Consider the following 19,351-nt stretch of genomic DNA (forward strand, 5'->3'; position numbering starts at 1 on the left):
GGAGAATAACTAGAATAACTAGAATAATTAGAATAACTAGAATAACTAGAACAACTAGAACAACTAGAATAACTGGAATAACGGGAATAAGGAGAATAACTAGAATAACTAGAATAATTAGAATAACTAGAACAACTAGAACAACTAGAATAACGAGAATAACGAGAATAACTACAATAACTACAATAACTAGAATAACTAGAACAACTAGAACAACTAGAACAACGAGAATAACGAGAATAACTAGAATAACTAGAATAACTAGAATAACTAGAACAACTAGAACAACTAGAATAACGAGAATAACTAGAATAACTAGAATAATTAGAATAACTAGAATAACTAGAACAACTAGAACAACTAGAACAACTAGAATAACGAGAATAACTAGAATAACTAGAATAACGAGAATAACTAGAACAACGAGAACAACTAGAATAACTAGAATAACGAGAATAACTAGAACAACTAGAACAACTAGAATAACGAGAATAACTAGAATAACTAGAATAACGAGAATAACTAGAACAACGAGAACAACTAGAACAACTAGAATAACGAGAATAACTAGAATAACTAGAATAACGAGAATAACTAGAACAACGAGAACAACTAGAATAACGAGAATAACTAGAACAACGAGAATAACTAGAATAACTAGAATAACTAGAATAACTAGAATAACGAGAACAACGAGAATAACGAGAACAACGAGAATAACTAGAATAACTAGAATAACTAGAATAACTTTACTAACCCTGATTTAAACCGTAAAATCCAGTCAAACGTATAATACACGTGATAAATGAAGGCAGTAGGGATGAACAGAGGAATATTCCAGACATGAAAACTTTATCATTCAACTCATGATCACCATTTCATTTCTTCTCATTTCCATTTTATTTAAATAGTAAACGATCAGTCAGTCTTTTAAACTGTATTTGTTTTGCTATTTTGAAATATTAAAGTAAAGGTTTTAAGTTTGTAAATCACAACCAACTAAAGCGATAAAGTGGGCATGTTGCTGTATTGTGATTATTAGGGTCCTCGGACCCCTTCTAGCAAGCTAGAAGGGGTCCTTGCCCTGCGGGCAAGGACCCTATTGTATTTCGTCCGTTTCTTTCTTCTTATTATTAGGGTCCTCGCCTGCCCTCCGGGCAAGGACCCTATTGTATTTCGTCCGTTTCTTTCTTCTTATTATTATTATTCCCACGCCTCTTTGAACCTTAATTTGACCCCCTAAACATGCTCAAAAACTCACCAAAATTGGCACACACCTCAGGATCGGCGAAAAATTTGATAAAATGAAAAAATTAAACCCAAAAATGCCAAAATGTGCTCTCTAGCGCCACCTAGGCACACTAAATCGGCCCTCACGGCCAGTAGGAATGTCGTAGAGAGATCAAACCAACGTTGAAACGTTCGTCTCATCGAGACCCACAAATCACGCGCTGACACCCCTAACCTATCTCAAACAGGAAGCCGGCAATTTGCCTTTCAAAATAAAATTTTCCAGGAAAAAAGGGCTCCGAACAAAATCTATCTTCTCCTAGGCCGTAAATGGTATCGGCTTGAAAATCGCAGAGAAGACACTCTAGGCCGTGCTGATCAAAAGTTCTGAAGGAATTTGTTGTTTCTCAACCGGTTTTCGAATTACAAGCCCTCAAAGTTGGTCAACCCCAAAGAAGCCCTCCCTGCTGCTCCCATTCAAATGAATGGGGTGAGGAAAAATCTGATCCACATAAGCTGCAACAGTTGGGCCTCTACACAAAAAACCAAAGGTCTTACAGCTTTAAAAATGACATGGATGGATTCCTGACAAAATTTACTACAAAACTATCTTATTTTTACAGAGATTTGGTCCAAATTGTGGCATCTGTGAGGGGAGATTCAAAAAGATTTCAGTCAATTTCACTCCTGATCAAGAGAGCAGTTAGGGATGATGTCATCCACTGATTGACAGATGAAAGCACCTGGAATGCAGGCATTAGTTACCATGGCAACCAGGGGAAGCCCCTTAATGAGCTGTGATCACGCACACACATGGAGCTGTTCCAATAAAGCTGCCCATTTAAACAATGCTGTAACGGCATGATGGGTACTGTGGGTGGCTTCTCCTCCACATACAGTCCCCCATGAAGATGGGACGTGCCACACGCCGAGGACCCGTCCAATGCTGCTTGCAGCTTTAATTATTATTATTCCCACGCCACTTTAAACCTTAATTTGACCCCCTAAACACGCTCAAAAACTCACCAAAATTGGCACACGCATCAGAATCGGCGAAAAATTTGATAAAATGAAAAAATTAAACCCAAAAATGCCAAAATGTGCTCTCTAGCGTCACCTAGGCACACTAAAACGGCCCTCACGGCCAGTAGGAATGTCGTAGAGAGATCAAACCAACGTTGAAACGTTCGTCTCATCGAGACCCACAAATCACGCGCTGACACCCCTGACCTATCTCAAACAGGAAGCCGGCAATTTGCCTTTCAAAATAAAATTTTCCAGGAAAAATGGGCTCCGAACAAAATCTATCTTCTCCTAGGCCGTAAATGGTATCGGCTTGAAAATCGCAGAGAAGACACTCTAGACCATGCTGATCAAAAGTTCTGTAGGAATTTGTTGTTTCTCAACCGGTTTTCGAATTACAAGCCCTCAAAGTTGGTCAACCCCAAAGAAGCCCTCCCTGCTGCTCCCATTCAAATGAATGGGGTGGTGGAATTCAGCACTGCATAAGCTGCAACAGTTGGGCCTCTACACAAAAAACCAAAGGTCTTACAGCTTTAAAAATGACATGGATGGATTCCTGACAAAATTTACTACAAAACTATCTTATTTTTACAGAGATTTGGTCCAAATTGTGGCATCTGTGAGGGGAGATTCAAAAAAATTTCAGTCAATTTCACTCCTGATCAAGAGAGCAGTTAGGGATGATGTCATCCACTGATTGACAGATGAAAGCACCCGGAATGCAGGCATTAGTTACCATGGCAACCAGGGGAAGCCCCTTAATGAGCTGTGATCACGCACACACATGGAGCTGTTCCAATAAAGCAGCCCATTTAAACCAAGCTCTGGTCAAAAAGGTATGAAACCCTCAAAGTGGAGATGAAACGGGCATGAGGGACCTGCGACACGCCGAGGACCCGTCCAACGCTGCTTGCAGCTTTAATTATTATTATTATTCCCACGCCTCTTTGAGCCTTAATTTGACCCCCTAAACACGCTCAAAAACTCACCAAAATTGGCACACACCTCAGGATCGGCGAAAAATTTGATAAAATGAAAAAATTAAACCCAAAAATGCCAAAATGTGCTCTCTAGCGCCACCTAGGCACACTAAATCGGCCCTCACGGCCAGTAGGAATGTCGTAGAGAGATCAAACCAACGTTGAAACGTTCGTCTCATCGAGACCCACAAATCACGCGCTGACACCCCTGACCTATCTCAAACAGGAAGCCGGCAATTTGCCTTTCAAAATAAAATTTTCCAGGAAAAATGGGCTCCGAACAAAATCTATCTTCTCCTAGGCCGTAAATGGTATCGGCTTGAAAATCGCAGAGAAGACACTCTAGGCCATGCTGATCAAAAGTTCTGAAGGAATTTGTTGTTTCTCAACCGGTTTTCGAATTACAAGCCCTCAAAGTTGGTCAACCCCAAAGAAGCCCTCCCTGCTGCTCCCATTCAAATGAATGGGGTGAGGAAAAATCTGATCCACATAAGCTGCAACAGTTGGGCCTCTACACAAAAAACCAAAGGTCTTACAGCTTTAAAAATGACATGGATGGATTCCTGACAAAATTTACTACAAAACTATCTTATTTTTAGGGAGATTTGGTCCAAACTGTGGCATCTGTGAGGGGAGATTCAAAAAAATTTCAGTCAATTTCACTCCTGATCAAGAGAGCAGTTAGGGATGATGTCATCCACTGATTGACAGATGAAAGCACCCGGAATGCAGGCATTAGTTACCATGGCAACCAGGGGAAGCCCCTTAATGAGCTGTGATCACGCACACACATGGAGCTGTTCCAATAAAGCAGCCCATTTAAACCAAGCTCTGGTCAAAAAGGTATGAAACCCTCAAAGTGGAGGTCAAACGGGCATGAGGGATCTGCGGCACGCCGAGGACCCGTCCAACGCTGCTTGCAGCTTTAATTATATTTATCATCATAATTACGCAGGGAAGACGCGGTTTATAGAGCTTTTCACAGAACGAGCTGAGAGGAAGATGAAACCAGAGTAGACTCTGGAATAAATTTAACAGAGACGAGAGAATTAAAGACCAAATGATTAGGAAGGGAATAAAGCAAAAGTATTTAATATGGTTCTGAAACTAAAGGACTTGAACATTATTCATCTTAGAAAGTTCAGATTAAGAGAAAGGTTTCTGCTGGTCTAGATGTTCACAGTTCCTCTTCCTGAAGAGACTTTAGATATAAAAATCTTACTGAGCTCATATCTCTGACGTTTTAGCGTTCACAGCACAAAACACAGAGAACGCACCGAGCGGAAGTTGCTAATTTTGTAGTCCATCAACGTTAAATTGTAGTTTTTACACAAAAACACACGTCACGTCCGTAACATCCTCCTAGAGAAAGTGCAGTCAGATTCCTTACTCACCGCAGTTCTTTCCAATCCTCTTACTCCACCTTTCCTTGACCCTGTGACGTCTCTCGTCGGGGTTAAGGAAAAGTGAATATGAAAGGACTTAGGAGGTAATTTTTGGACTTTTCGAACGCACCCCTGTGTTTGCCTAACCAGGTAGACCTGCTCCGTTTGAGAGCGGCTGTTGTGAGGAAGTGACGGCGTCCTCTCAGCCACGAGGAGAGACGAGGAGAGTGTCAGCTGAGCTCAGACCAGCAGGTGAGAGTCCTTTAAGTCTACTGATCCGGATCTCTTTCTGACTGTGCTAGAGTCTCTGGATGCTGATTGGCTAATGAACTTTTATTTTCAGGCTTTCTGGTTCATTTCTGGTTTTAATTGGCTGGCATCTGAATGATTCGTTCTTTACGTCAGTGGTTTTCAGACTTTTTTCACCCATGACAGCTGAGGTCGAGCAGAAATCTTCCAGTACGCCGTAGCTACGCTGGCTATTTAGAAAACGTGTTTGTCTGTGTACAGTAAATGCCTTTTAATTACTAATAACGCCTAGAGTGGGTTCTGGACTGCTTTGTGAAGGCAGCTGCACTTTTCTGTTTTTAAAATGTGCAGTTTTGGATTAAACTCATTTTTACCACTCAACCTCCTTTCACCAGACAAACTCAGCAAATCTAAAACCACAGATCTCATGACACCACAGACACCCAGCAGCACTTCCACTTTTCTTTCAAACACATCATAAATATTTCCATGAAAACAGCCTCTTTCATTCTTCTAGTAAGGATGCAGACGCTGACCTTTGACTTCTCTTCTCACAGCAGCCAGATGCTAACGTCTCACACACATCCTGCCACATTTCTATCCTGCCCACTACTCTGACTGCTCTGACCTGATTATATTTTTCTTCTCCCTGTGTGCTCTCATATTATCGCCTCACCTGTTTGAGAAAGCTCCGCCCTTTCTGACTAAATAGCTGATACAACACTTTTTAAATGATAATTCTATTTATTAAGGAAACAAACATCCAAACCTCCCTGACCCTGTATGAAAACATTAGAGCAGGGGTGTCAAACTCAAGGCCTGGGGGCCAAATCTGGCCTGTGGTACAGTTATACCGGGCCCACCAGATCAGATCATATTTTTATTATAACTGGTCCACCAGTCTGAGGTTTCCTCCAGTATAACAATGTAAACTTGACTGAAAATATCCGTGTGAAGTCAAAGAATTAGAAATAGTAAAGAGCTGATAAAAAGTCAGGAACGTGGGAAAAGACATTTGTGTTTTCATTTGTTTTTTTCTAATTTGCATCTCACAGTTATGATTTAAAGTTATGGTTTTTTGACTTTTAATATCATATTTTCACCTTTTCAAACTGTAATTTTGACTTTGATCTCAAATTTTCACCATTTAGATTCACAATTTTAAGTCATATTCTGATGGTTTAAACTCATGAAGTTGAATTTGATCTCACATTTTGACATTTTCAACTCCTAACTTTGAATTTCAATCACAAATATTGACCTTTTCTATTCAAAATCTTTCATTTTTAGCTCATCTTTGGACCTTTTTAACTCAATATTTTAAATTTTATCCCAAATTCTGATATTGAAAACTCTTGATTTTGAATTTTATCTCATATTTTCACTTCTTAAATTCTAGATTTAGATATTCTTTACTCATATCTTAACATTTTTAACTTCTTATTATAACTTTTAATCCAAATATTGACCTTTTAGACTCATGATTTTAAATCTTATCTCATATTTTGACCTTTAAAACTCATGATTTTGATTATTGTTTTGTACTTGAACTATTAAAGATCATGACTTTAACTTTTTACTGTTTTTAAAATTTCTAAATCATTTTTCATCACTGTTAGGTTTTTCCCTTTAACAGCGGTGTTACCGGTGAAGATGAGGTTGACGGTTTATGGGGAATCTTGACCCTGTTAGGTCCTCAGGTTAGACCCAAATTCAGGATCCGGCCCCTGCTGCGACTGAGTCTGACATTCCTGCATTAGGGCCTATGACTAATAACTGCTTGTTCCATCCCTGGCAGCAACAAACGCAACAAGCATCAGTGATAACTGTCAGTGAGTCTTTCTCATCACTACTGAGGAATGTTGTCCCATTCTTCTCTGCAGAATAGTTTTCATTCAGCCTCATCGGAGGGTTTTCCAGCATGAACGTCCTGTTTAAGGTCACGTCAGAGTGGCAACCTTGGGTCCTGAAAAATGAAGCCAATGCAGAAGTGCAGAAAACTGCAGTATCGCGAGTGTCCACTAGAGGCTGGCTGCAGGAGCACCAGAAGTCCCGTCTGATCAGCTGTTCAGCAGCTGTTTTTACCCTAAAATAAACTGGTTTACAGCCTGGTTCAGAAACCAAACGTGTCTCCTTAGCTAATGTCTTCATGTGCTCTCACTGTACCACAACGGCAGGGCCGCAACACCGTATCGATAAAATCAATAAAAATCGATAATTGAAAGTGTTGGCAAAGAATTCATGTATCGATTTGTTGGGTCATGTGATTATGGCATCACTTGGCGTGACGCGGAGCTGTTTACGTCACACACAGACGGCTGATAAACTTCACTTTAACGTGGTTTAGTACTTCTCTGATTATTTTCCGGTGATCAGCGGAAACATTAAGTAGATGTATTCATCATCACCCGTGTCTCAAAACAGCCCACACAAGACAGAGAGAACCAACAGTTTTCATACACTTACCATGTCAAATACAAAGCTATGTGACTCAGAGAAACTGCCAGTAAAATACATAATCTAATGAAAGTAAAATAAAAGCCACAATAATTGCACAAGTTTGTCATTTTAAAATATTCACTGAACCATCAGCCAAAACAAATGAGACTGACCGAAAATAATACAACAGAAATATTTTATTGATGCAATGTTATTAACGATCTTATTTATGAAATGTTTTCAGTTGTATTTTTGTTTTTTTTTAACACCCACAATAGCGTTTGATTGCAAGTATTGTGTATATTTTAGTAACACCTAGCCTATGAAATCCTCTTTAAATGTTTTACTCTGGAGATCCCCTGAAACAGCTGCTTATTCTGGAGCCAAGTCTGACTGACGTCCACAGTGACGAGTCTGAATTGTTAAATGTGATTTCTTTTGGTGTTTTAAAAGTCTTATTGCAGTTGTTTGTTTTATATACATTGCTTACTTGTGATTTACTGCTTTTCCTGTGGGTTCCAGTGTATTAAGAATTTTTGCATGTATTTCTTATTTGTTAGACGTGACTCTGTCTGGCACCTTATATAAGATTCAAACCCATTACAACCTTAACTGAGTCAGTGAGGCCTGCAGGTCTTTAGATGTGGTTCTGGGTTCTTCTGTGACCTCCTGGAGGAGTCGTCCATGTTCTCTTGGAGTCATGTTGGTAGGCCGGCCACTCCTGGGAAAGTTCCCCACTGTTCACAGTTTTCTCCAGTTGTGGGTAACGGCTCTCAGCATGATTGGCTGGAGTCCCAAAGCCTTAGAAATGTCTCTTGTTCCTCATCTGTTCTTCTCTAGATGGTTCCATGATGTCCTGGAGATCTTTTAGCCTCCTTCTCTGTCAGACAGGTTCTAGTTAAGGATTCTGGATCCATCAGGTCTGGCAGTGATCAGGTCTGGGTGGTTATGTGGTTACCTCCAAATAATTCATGATATAACGAGTCAGGCAGTGACCTTTTCACACTGGACCAGGAAGGTTTGGATGGCTTGTTTCACTTTCATCATTTAAAAACAGACTTTTAAGAACCCAGGAAGGGGGCAGACACTTTTCCAGACCATTGTACATCTGAGGGGTTTTCAGGGCTGGTTCACATTTCAGGCTCATCAGATCCTGTTTGCAGCTCCGACATGGTTTCTGTAAGTCCTGATTATTGTGTCTCTGGGATGTTAATCTAATGAACATGTTGTTGTTTTTCTGTGGAGGCGGGGCCATGAGTCACAGAGAGGAGGGAGCCCCTCCCTGTAAAAGAATTCTGTGTGGGGACCATGAAGGCCAGACTGAAGCTCTGAGGTAAGATGGAGACCTCTGCCTGTCCGTGACTCTTCTGTACCTCAAAGACCAGCACTCAGACCACACCACGGTCATTACTCACACTAACAGCTCTGTGTTGTGATGAAGCAAGTGTGAGCAGATGTGGGCTAAAGAACAGCATGAATGTTTGCAGACAGGCTGGAGAAGGGTTTGAACTGAGTCCAAATGTCCTTCTTCTTACAGACCTGGACCTGCTCCCAGCTGTGTGTCCTTCAAAAGTGACGCATCCGTTCAAAGATTTGTTGAGTTTCATGATGGACATCAGTCTGACTCTCAGAGGTCAGATATTAACGTCTGTAGTTCTGAGGAACGTTTAATAATTCTACCTGTTAGCATCTTTTATTGCTGTGCTAACATGTGTTTGTGTTAAATGTCCTTCTACATGCAGACCTGGACCTGCTCCCAGCTGGGAGTCCTTCAGCAGTGATCGGTCTATTGGTGAACCTCTATCCTTCAGAGACGGGCGTCAGTCTGGTCTACTGAAGTAAGAACAGAAACTCTCCATCAAGATTCAGATTTCAACTTACACTGAGGGATCAGATTCACCAGCATTGGACCAGGGTTAATGAAACCAGGATTAATGAAACCAGGATTAATGAAACCAGGGTTAATGAAACCAGGGTAAATGAAACCAGGATTAATGAAACCAGGGTAAATGAAACCAGGGTTAATGAAACCAGTATTAATGAAACCAGGGTTACTGAAACCAGGCTAAATGAAACCAGGATTAATGAAACCAGGGTTAATGAAACCAGGGTTAATGAAACCAGGATTAATGAAACTAGGATTAATGAAACCAGGATTAATGAAACCAGGGTTAATGAACCCTGTGTCAATGAAACCAGGGTTAATGAAACCAGGATAAGTGAAACCAGGATTAATGAAACCAGGATTAATGAAACCAGGATAAATGAAACCAGGATTAATGAAACCAGGGTTAATGAACCCTGTGTCAATGAAACCAGGGTTAATGAAACCAGGATTAATGAAACCAGGGTTAATGAAACCAGGGTTAATGAACCCTGTGTCAATGAAACCAGGGTTAATGAAACCAGGATTAATGAAACCAGGGTTAATGAACCCTGTGTCAATGAAACCAGGGTTAATGAAACCAGGATAAATGAAACCAGGGTTAATGAACCCTGTGTCAATGAAACTAGGATTAATGAAACCAGGATTAATGAAACCAGGGTTAATGAAACCAGGATTAATGAAACCAGGGTTAATGAAACCAGGATTAATGAAACCAGGATTAATGAAGCCTGGGTTAATGAAGCCTGGGTTAATGAAACCAGGATTAATGAAACCAGGGATAATGAAACCAGGGTTAATGAAACCAGGATAAATGAAACCAGGATGAATGAAACCAGGATAAATGAAACCAGGATTAATGAAACCAGGGTTAATGAACCCTGTGTCAATGAAACCAGGATTAATGAAACCAGGGTTAATGAAACCAGGATTAATGAAACCAGGATTAATGAAACCAGGGTTAATGAAACCAGGATTAATGAAACCAGGATTAATGAAGCCTGGATTAATGAAACCAGTATTAATGAAACCAGGGTTACTGAAACCAGGATTAATGAAACCAGGATTAATGAAACCAGGGTTAATGAAACCAGGGTAAATGAAACCAGGATAAATGAAACCAGGGTTAATGAAACCAGGGTTAATGAAACCAGTATTAATGAAACCAGGGTTACTGAAACCAGGCTAAATGAAACCAGGATTAATGAAACCAGGGTTAATGAAACCAGGGTTAATGAAACCAGGATTAATGAAACTAGGATTAATGAAACCAGGATTAATGAAACCAGGGTTAATGAACCCTGTGTCAATGAAACCAGGGTTAATGAAACCAGGATAAATGAAACCAGGATTAATGAAACCAGGGTTAATGAAACCAGGGTTAATGAACCCTGTGTCAATGAAACCAGGGTTAATGACACCAGGATTAATGAAACCAGGGTTAATGAAACCAGGGTTAATGAACCCTGTGTCAATGAAACCAGGGTTAATGAAACCAGGATTAATGAAACCAGGGTTAATGAACCCTGTGTCAATGAAACCAGGGTTAATGAAACCAGGATAAATGAAACCAGGGTTAATGAAACCAGGATAAATGAAACCAGGATTAATGAAACCAGGGTTAATGAATCCTGTGTCAATGAAACCAGGGTTAATGAAACCAGGATAAATGAAACCAGGGTTAATGAAACCAGGATTAATGAAACCAGGATTAGTGAAACCAGGATTAATGAAGCCTGGGTTAATGAAGCCTGGGTTAATGAAACCAGGATTAATGAAACCAGGGATAATGAAACCAGGGTTAATGAAACCAGGATAAATGAAACCAGGATGAATGAAACCAGGATAAATGAAACCAGGATTAATGAAGCCTAGGTTAATGAAGCCTGGGTTAATGAAACCAGGATTAATGAAACCAGGGATAATGAAACCAGGATTAATGAAGCCTGGGTTAATGAAGCCTGGGTTAATGAAACCAGGGTTAATGAACCCTGTGTCAATGAAACCAGGGTTAATGAAACCAGGATTAATGAAACCAGGATTAATGAAACCAGGGTTAATGAAACCAGGATAAATGAAACCAGGATTAAAGAAACCAGGGTTAATGAAACCAGTGTCAATGAAACCAGGGTTAATGAAACCAGGGTTAATGAAACCAGGATTAATGAAACCAGGGTTAATGAAACCAGGATTAATGAAACCAGGATTAATGAAACCACGGTTAATGAAACCAGGATAAATGAAACCAGGGTTAATGAAACCCGGGTTAATGAAACCAGGATAAATGAAACCAGGATTAATGAAGCCAGGGTTAATGAAACCAGGTTTAATGAAACCAGGATAAATGAAACCAGGGTTAATGAAACCAGGATAAATGAAACCAGGGTTAATAAAACCAGGATAAATGAAACCAGGGTTAATGAAACCAGGTTAAATGAAACCAGGGTTAATGAAACCAGGATAAATGAAACCAGGATTAAAGAAACCAGGATTAATGAAACCAGGATAAATGAAACCAGGATTAATGAAACCAGGATTAATGAAACCAGGGTTAATGAAACCAGGATAAATGATACCAGGATTAATGAAACCAGGGTTAATGAAACCAAGATTAATGAAACCAGGGTTAATGAACCCTGTGTCAATGAAACCAGAGTTATTGAACCCTGTGTCAATGAAACCAGGGTTAATGAAACCAGGATTAATGAAACCAGGGTTAATGAAACCAGGATTAATGAAACCAGGGTTAATGAAACCAGGGTTAATGAACCCAGGATTAATGAAACCAGGGTTAATGAAACCAGCGTTAATGAACCCTGTGTCAATTAAACCAGGGTTAATGAACCCTGTGTCAATGAAACCAGGGTTAATGAAACCAGGATAAATGAAACCAGTGATTAATGAAACCAGGATTAATGAAACCAGGGTTAATGAACCCTGTGTCAATGAAACCAGGGTTAATGAACCCTGTGTCAATGAAACCAGGGTTATTGAAACCAGGATAAATGAAACCAGGATTAATGAAACCAGGATTAATGAAGCCAGGGTTAATGAAACCAGGATAAATGAAACCAGGGTCAATTTAACCCAGGTTAATGAAACCAGGATTAATGAAACCAGGATTAATGAATCCAGGGTTAATGAAACTAGGATTAATGAAACCAGGATAAATGAAACCAGGATTAATGAAACCAGGGTTAATGAAACCAGGGTTAATGAAACCAGGATAAATGAAACCAGGATTAATGAAACCAGGGTTAATGAAACCAGGATAAATGAAACCAGGGTTAATGAAACCAGGTTAAATGAAACCAGGGTTAATGAAACCAGGATAAATGAAACCAGGATTAAAGAAACCAGGATTAATGAAACCAGGATAAATGAAACCAGGATTAATGAAACCAGGATTAATGAAACCAGGGTTAATGAAACCAGGATAAATGATACCAGGATTAATGAAACCAGGGTTAATGAAACCAAGATTAATGAAACCAGGGTTAATGAACCCTGTGTCAATGAAACCAGAGTTATTGAACCCTGTGTCAATGAAACCAGGGTTAATGAAACCAGGATTAATGAAACCAGGGTTAATGAAACCAGGATTAATGAAACCAGGGTTAATGAAACCAGGGTTAATGAACCCAGGATTAATGAAACCAGGGTTAATGAAACCAGCGTTAATGAACCCTGTGTCAATTAAACCAGGGTTAATGAACCCTGTGTCAATGAAACCAGGGTTAATGAAACCAGGATAAATGAAACCAGTGATTAATGAAACCAGGATTAATGAAACCAGGGTTAATGAACCCTGTGTCAATGAAACCAGGGTTAATGAACCCTGTGTCAATGAAACCAGGGTTATTGAAACCAGGATAAATGAAACCAGGATTAATGAAACCAGGATTAATGAAGCCAGGGTTAATGAAACCAGGATAAATGAAACCAGGGTCAATTTAACCCAGGTTAATGAAACCAGGATTAATGAAACCAGGATTAATGAATCCAGGGTTAATGAAACTAGGATTAATGAAACCAGGATAAATGAAACCAGGATTAATGAAACCAGGGTTAATGAAACCAGGGTTAATGAAACCAGGATAAATGAAACCAGGATTAATGAAACCAGGGTTAATGAAACCAGGGTTAATGAAACCAGGATTAATGAAACCAGGTTTAATGAAACCAGGGTTAATGACACCCGGGTAAATGAAACCAGGATTAATGAAACCAGGATTAATGAAGCCAGGGTTAATGAAACTAGGATTAATGAAACCAGGATAAATGAAACCAGGATTAATGAAACCAGGGTTAATGAACCCTGTGTGTCAATGAAACCAGGATTAATGAAACCAGGATAAATGAAACCAGGGTTAATGAAACCAGGGTTAATGAAACCAGGGTTAATGAAACCAGGGTTAATGAAACCAGGATTAAAGAAACCAGGATTAATGAAACCAGGATTAATGAAACCAGGATAAATGAAACCAGGATTAATGAAACCAGGATTAATGAAACCAGGGTTAATGAAACCAGGATAAATGAAACCAGGATTAATGAAACCAGGGTTAATGAAACCAGGATTAATGAAACCAGGGTTAATGAACCCTGTGTCAATGAAACCAGGATTAATGAAACCAGGATAAATGAAACCAGGATTAATGAAACCAGGGTTAATGAAACCAGGGTTAATGAAACCAGGATAAATGAAACCAGGATTAATGAAACCAGGGTTAATGAAACCAGGGTTAATGAAACCAGGATTAATGAAACCAGGATTAATGAAACCAGGTTTAATGAAACCAGGGTTAATGACACCCGGGTAAATGAAACCAGGATAAATGAAACCAGGATTAATGAAGCCAGGGTTAATGAAACTAGGATTAATGAAACCAGGATAAATGAAACCAGGATTAATGAAACCAGGGTTAATGAACCCTGTGTGTCAATGAAACCAGGATTAATGAAACCAGGATAAATGAAACCAGGGTTAATGAAACCAGGGTTAATGAAACCAGGGTTAATGAAACCAGGGTTAATGAAACCAGGATTAATGAAACCAGGGTTAATGAACCCTGTGTCAATGAAACCAGAGTTATTGAAACCAGTGTCAATGAAACCAGGGTTAATAAAACCAGGATTAATGAAACCAGGGTTAATGAAACCAGGATTAATGAAACCAGGGTTAATGAAACCAGGGTTAATGAACCCAGGATTAATGAAACCAGGGTTAATGAAACCAGGGTTAATGAAACCAGGATTAATGAAACCAGGATTAAAGAAACCAGGTGTAATGAAACCAGGGTTAATGACACCCGGGTTAATGAAACCAGGATTAATGAAACCAAGATTAATGAAACCAAGATTAATGAAACCAGGGTTAATGAAACTAGGATTAATGAAACCAGGATAAATGAAACCAGGATTAATTAAACCAGGGTTAATGAACCCTGTGTGTCAATGAAACCAGGGTTAATGAACCCTGTGTCAATGAAACCAGGGTTATTGAAACCAGGATAAATGAAACCAGGATTAATGAAACCAGGATTAATGAAGCCAGGGTTAATGAAACCAGGGTTAATGAAACCAGGGTTAATGAACCCTGTGTCAATGAAACCAGGGTTATTGAAACCAGGATAAATGAAACCAGGATTAATGAAACCAGGATTAATGAAGCCAGGGTTAATGAAACCAGGATAAATGAAACCAGGGTCAATTTAACCCAGGTTAATGAAACCAGGATTAATGAAACCAGGATTAATGAATCCAGGGTTAATGAAACCAGGGTTAATGAACCCTTTGTCAATGAAACCAGAGTTATTGAACCCTGTGTCAATGAAACCAGGGTTAATGAAACCAGGATTAATGAAACCAGGGTTAATGAAACCAGGATAAATGATACCAGGATTAATGAAACCAGGGTTAATGAACCCAGGATTAATGAAACCAGGGTTAATGAAACCAAGATTAATGAAACCAGGATTAATGAAACCAGGATTAATGAAACCAGGGTTAATGAAACCAGGATTAATGAAACCAAGATTAATGAAACCAAGATTAATGAAGCCAGGGTTAATGAACCCAGGATTAATGAAACCAGGGTTAATGAAACCAGGGTTAATGAAACCAGGATTAATGAAACCAAGATTAATGAAACCAGGGTTAATGAAACCAGGGTTAATGACACCCGGATTAATGAAACCAGGATAAATGAAACCAGGATTAATGAAACCAGGGTTAATGAACCCTGTGTGTCAATGAAACCAGGGTTAATGAAACCAGGGTTAATGAAACCAGGATTAATGAAACCAGGGTTAATGAAACCAGGGTTAATGAACCCTGTGTCAATGAAACCAGGGTTAATGAAACCAGGGATTAATGAAACCAGGATTAATGAAACCAGGGTTAATGAACCCTGTGTCAATGAAACCAGGGTTAATGAACCCTGTGTCAATGAAACCAGGGTTAATGAAACCAGGATAAATGAAACCAGTGATTAATGAAACCAGGATTAATGAAACCAGGGTTAATGAACCCTGTGTCAATGAAACCAGGATTAATGAACCCTGTGTCAATGAAACCAGGGTTATTGAAACCAGGATAAATGAAACCAGGATTAATGAAACCAGGATTAATGAAGCCAGGGTTAATGAAACCAGGATAAATGAAACCAGGGTCAATTTAACCCAGGTTAATGAAACCAGGATTAATGAAACCAGGATTAATGAATCCAGGGTTAATGAAACTAGGATTAATGAAACCAGGATAAATGAAACCAGGATTAATGAAACCAGGGTTAATGAAACCAGGGTTAATGAAACCAGGATAAATGAAACCAGGATTAATGAAACCAGGGTTAATGAAACCAGGGTTAATGAAACCAGGATTAATGAAACCAGGTTTAATGAAACCAGGGTTAATGACACCCAGGTTAATGAAACCAGGATTAATGAAACCAGGATTAATGAAGCCAGGGTTAATGAAACTAGGATTAATGAAACCAGGATAAATGAAACCAGGATTAATGAAACCAGGGTTAATGAACCCTGTGTGTCAATGAAACCAGGATAAATGAAACCAGGATTAATGAAACCAGGGTTAATGAAACCAGGATAAATGAAACCAGTGATTAATGAAACCAGGCTAAATGAAACCAGGATTAAAGAAACCAGGATTAATGAAACTAGGATTAATGAAACCAGGATAAATGAAACCAGGATTAATGAAACCAGGATTAATGAAACCAGGGTTAATGAAACCAGGATAAATGATACCAGGATTAATGAAACCAGGATTAATGAAACCAGGGTTAATGAAACCAGGATTAATGAAACCAGGGTTAATGAAACCAGGATTAATGAAACCAGGGTTAATGAACCCAGGATTAATGAAACCAGGGTTAATGAAACCAGGGTTAATGAAACCAGGATTAATGAAACCAGGATTAATGAAACCAGGGTTAATGAAACCAGGGTTAATGACACCCGGATTAATGAAACCAGGATAAATGAAACCAGGATTAATGAAACCAGGGTTAATGAACCCTGTGTGTCAATGAAACCAGGGTTAATGAAACCAGGGTTAATGAAACCAGGATTAATGAAACCAGGGTTAATGAAACCAGGGTTAATGAAACCAGGATTAATGAACCCTGTGTCAATGAAACCAGGGTTAATGAAACCAGGGATTAATGAAACCAGGATTAATGAAACCATGGTTAATGAACCCTGTGTCAATGAAACCAGGGTTAATGAACCCTGTGTCAATGAAACCAGGGTTAATGAAACCAGGATAAATGAAACCAGTGATTAATGAAACCAGGATTAATGAAACCAGGGTTAATGAACCCTGTGTCAATGAAACCAGGATTAATGAACCCTGTGTGTCAATGAAACCAGGGTTATTGAAACCAGGATAAATGAAACCAGGATTAATGAAACCAGGATTAATGAAGCCAGGGTTAATGAAACCAGGATAAATGAAACCAGGGTCAATTTAACCCAGGTTAATGAAACCAGGATTAATGAAACCAGGATTAATGAATCCAGGGTTAATGAAACTAGGATTAATGAAACCAGGATAAATGAAACCAGGATTAATGAAACCAGGGTTAATGAAACCAGGGTTAATGAAACCAGGATAAATGAAACCAGGATTAATGAAACCAGGGTTAATGAAACCAGGGTTAATGAAACCAGGATTAATGAAACCAGGTTTAATGAAACCAGGGTTAATGACACCCGGGTAAATGAAACCAGGATTAATGAAACCAGGATTAATGAAGCCAGGGTTAATGAAACTAGGATTAATGAAACCAGGATAAATGAAACCAGGATTAATGAAACCAGGGTTAATGAACCCTGTGTGTCAATGAAACCAGGATAAATGAAACCAGGATTAATGAAACCAGGGTTAATGAAACCAGGATAAATGAAACCAGTGATTAATGAAACCAGGATTAATGAAACCAGGATTAATGAAACCAGGATTAATGAAACTAGGATTAATGAAACCAGGATAAATGAAACCAGGATTAATGAAACCAGGATTAATGAAACCAGGGTTAATGAAACCAGGATAAATGATACCAGGATTAATGAAACCAGGGTTAATGAAACCAGGATTAATGAAACCAGGGTTAATGAACCCTGTGTCAATGAAACCAGAGTTAATGAACCCTGTGTCAATGAAACCAGGGTTAATAAAACCAGGATTAATGAAACCTGGGTTAATGAAACCAGGATTAATGAAACCAGGATTAATGAAACCAAGATTAATGAAGCCAGGGTTAATGAAACTAGGATTAATGAAACCATGATAAATGAAACCAGGATTAATGAAACCAGGGTTAATGAACCCTGTGTGTCAATGAAACCAGCGTTAATGAAACCAGGGTTAATGAAACCAGGATTAATGAAACCAGGGTTAATGAAACCAGGGTTAATGAACCCTGTGTCAATGAAACCAGGGTTAATGAAACCAGGGTTAATGAAACCAGGATAAATGAAACCAGGATTAATGAAACCAGGTTTAATGAAACCAGGCTTAATGACACCCGGGTAAATGAAACCAGGATTAATGAAACCAGGATTAATGAAGCCAGGGTTAATGAAACTAGGATTAATGAAACCAGGATAAATGAAACCAGGATTAATGAAACCAGGGTTAATGAACCCAGGATTAATGAAACCAGGGTTAATGAACCCTGTGTGTCAATGAAACCAGGATAAATGAAACCAGGATTAATGAAACCAGGGTTAATGAAACCAGGATAAATGAAACCAGGATTAAAGAAACCAGGATTAATGAAACTAGGATTAATGAAACCAGGATAAATGAAACCAGGATTAATGAAACCAGGATTAATGAAACCAGGGTTAATGAAACCAGGATAAATGATACCAGGATTAATGAAACCAGGGTTAATGAAACCAGGACTAATGAAACCAGGGTTAATGAACCCTGTGTCAATGAAACCAGGATAAATGAAACCAGGATTAATGAAACCAGGGTTAATGAAACCAGGATTAATGAAACCAGGGTTAATGAACCCTGTGTCAATGAAACCAGTAGAAATGATACCAGGATTAATGAAACCAGGGTTAATGAAACCAGGATTAATGAAACCAGGGTTAATGAACCCTGTGTCAATGAAACCAGAGTTATTGAACCCTGTGTCAATGAAACCAGGGTTAATAAAACCAGGATTAATGAAACCAGGGTTGATGAAACCAGGATTAATGAAACCAGGGTTAATGAAACCAGGGTTAATGAACCCAGGATTAATGAAACCAGGGTTAACGAAACCAGGGTTAATGAAACCAGGATTAATGAAACCAAGATTAATGAAACCAGGGTTAATGAAACCAGGGTTAATGAAACCAGGGTTAATGACATCCGGGTTAATGAAACCAGGATTAATGAAACCAAGATTAATGAAACCAAGATTAATGAAACCAGGGTTAATGAAACTAGGATTAATGAAACCAGGATAAATGAAACCAGGATAAATGAAATCAGGATTAATGAAACCAGGGTTAATGAACCCTGTGTGTCAATGAAACCAGCGTTAATGAAACCAGGGTTAATGAAACCAGGGTTAATGAACCCTGTGTCAATAAAACCAGGGTTAATGAAACCAGGGATTAATGAAACCAGGATTA

The 19,351-nt window shown here is 38.9% G+C and overlaps 1 protein-coding gene across 1 annotated transcript in view; it reads left to right on the plus strand.

The window, feature by feature from the left end:
* The first annotated feature begins 4,650 nt into the window (after positions 1-4,650).
* Positions 4,651-19,351, plus strand: part of LOC121521416 (NACHT, LRR and PYD domains-containing protein 3-like) — a 38,267-nt gene continuing 23,566 nt past the window's right edge. Inside the window, exons 1-4 of the mRNA XM_041805386.1 lie at positions 4,651-4,870; positions 8,552-8,639; positions 8,844-8,939; positions 9,049-9,144. Of these exons, the coding sequence (XP_041661320.1) occupies positions 8,560-8,639; positions 8,844-8,939; positions 9,049-9,144 (272 nt within the window). The 5' untranslated portion in view covers positions 4,651-4,870; positions 8,552-8,559. The remainder of the gene's footprint in view (positions 4,871-8,551; positions 8,640-8,843; positions 8,940-9,048; positions 9,145-19,351) is intronic.

This window comes from Cheilinus undulatus, linkage group 14 (genome assembly GCF_018320785.1).
Source record: "Cheilinus undulatus linkage group 14, ASM1832078v1, whole genome shotgun sequence".
Lineage (NCBI taxonomy): Eukaryota > Metazoa > Chordata > Actinopteri > Labriformes > Labridae > Cheilinus > Cheilinus undulatus.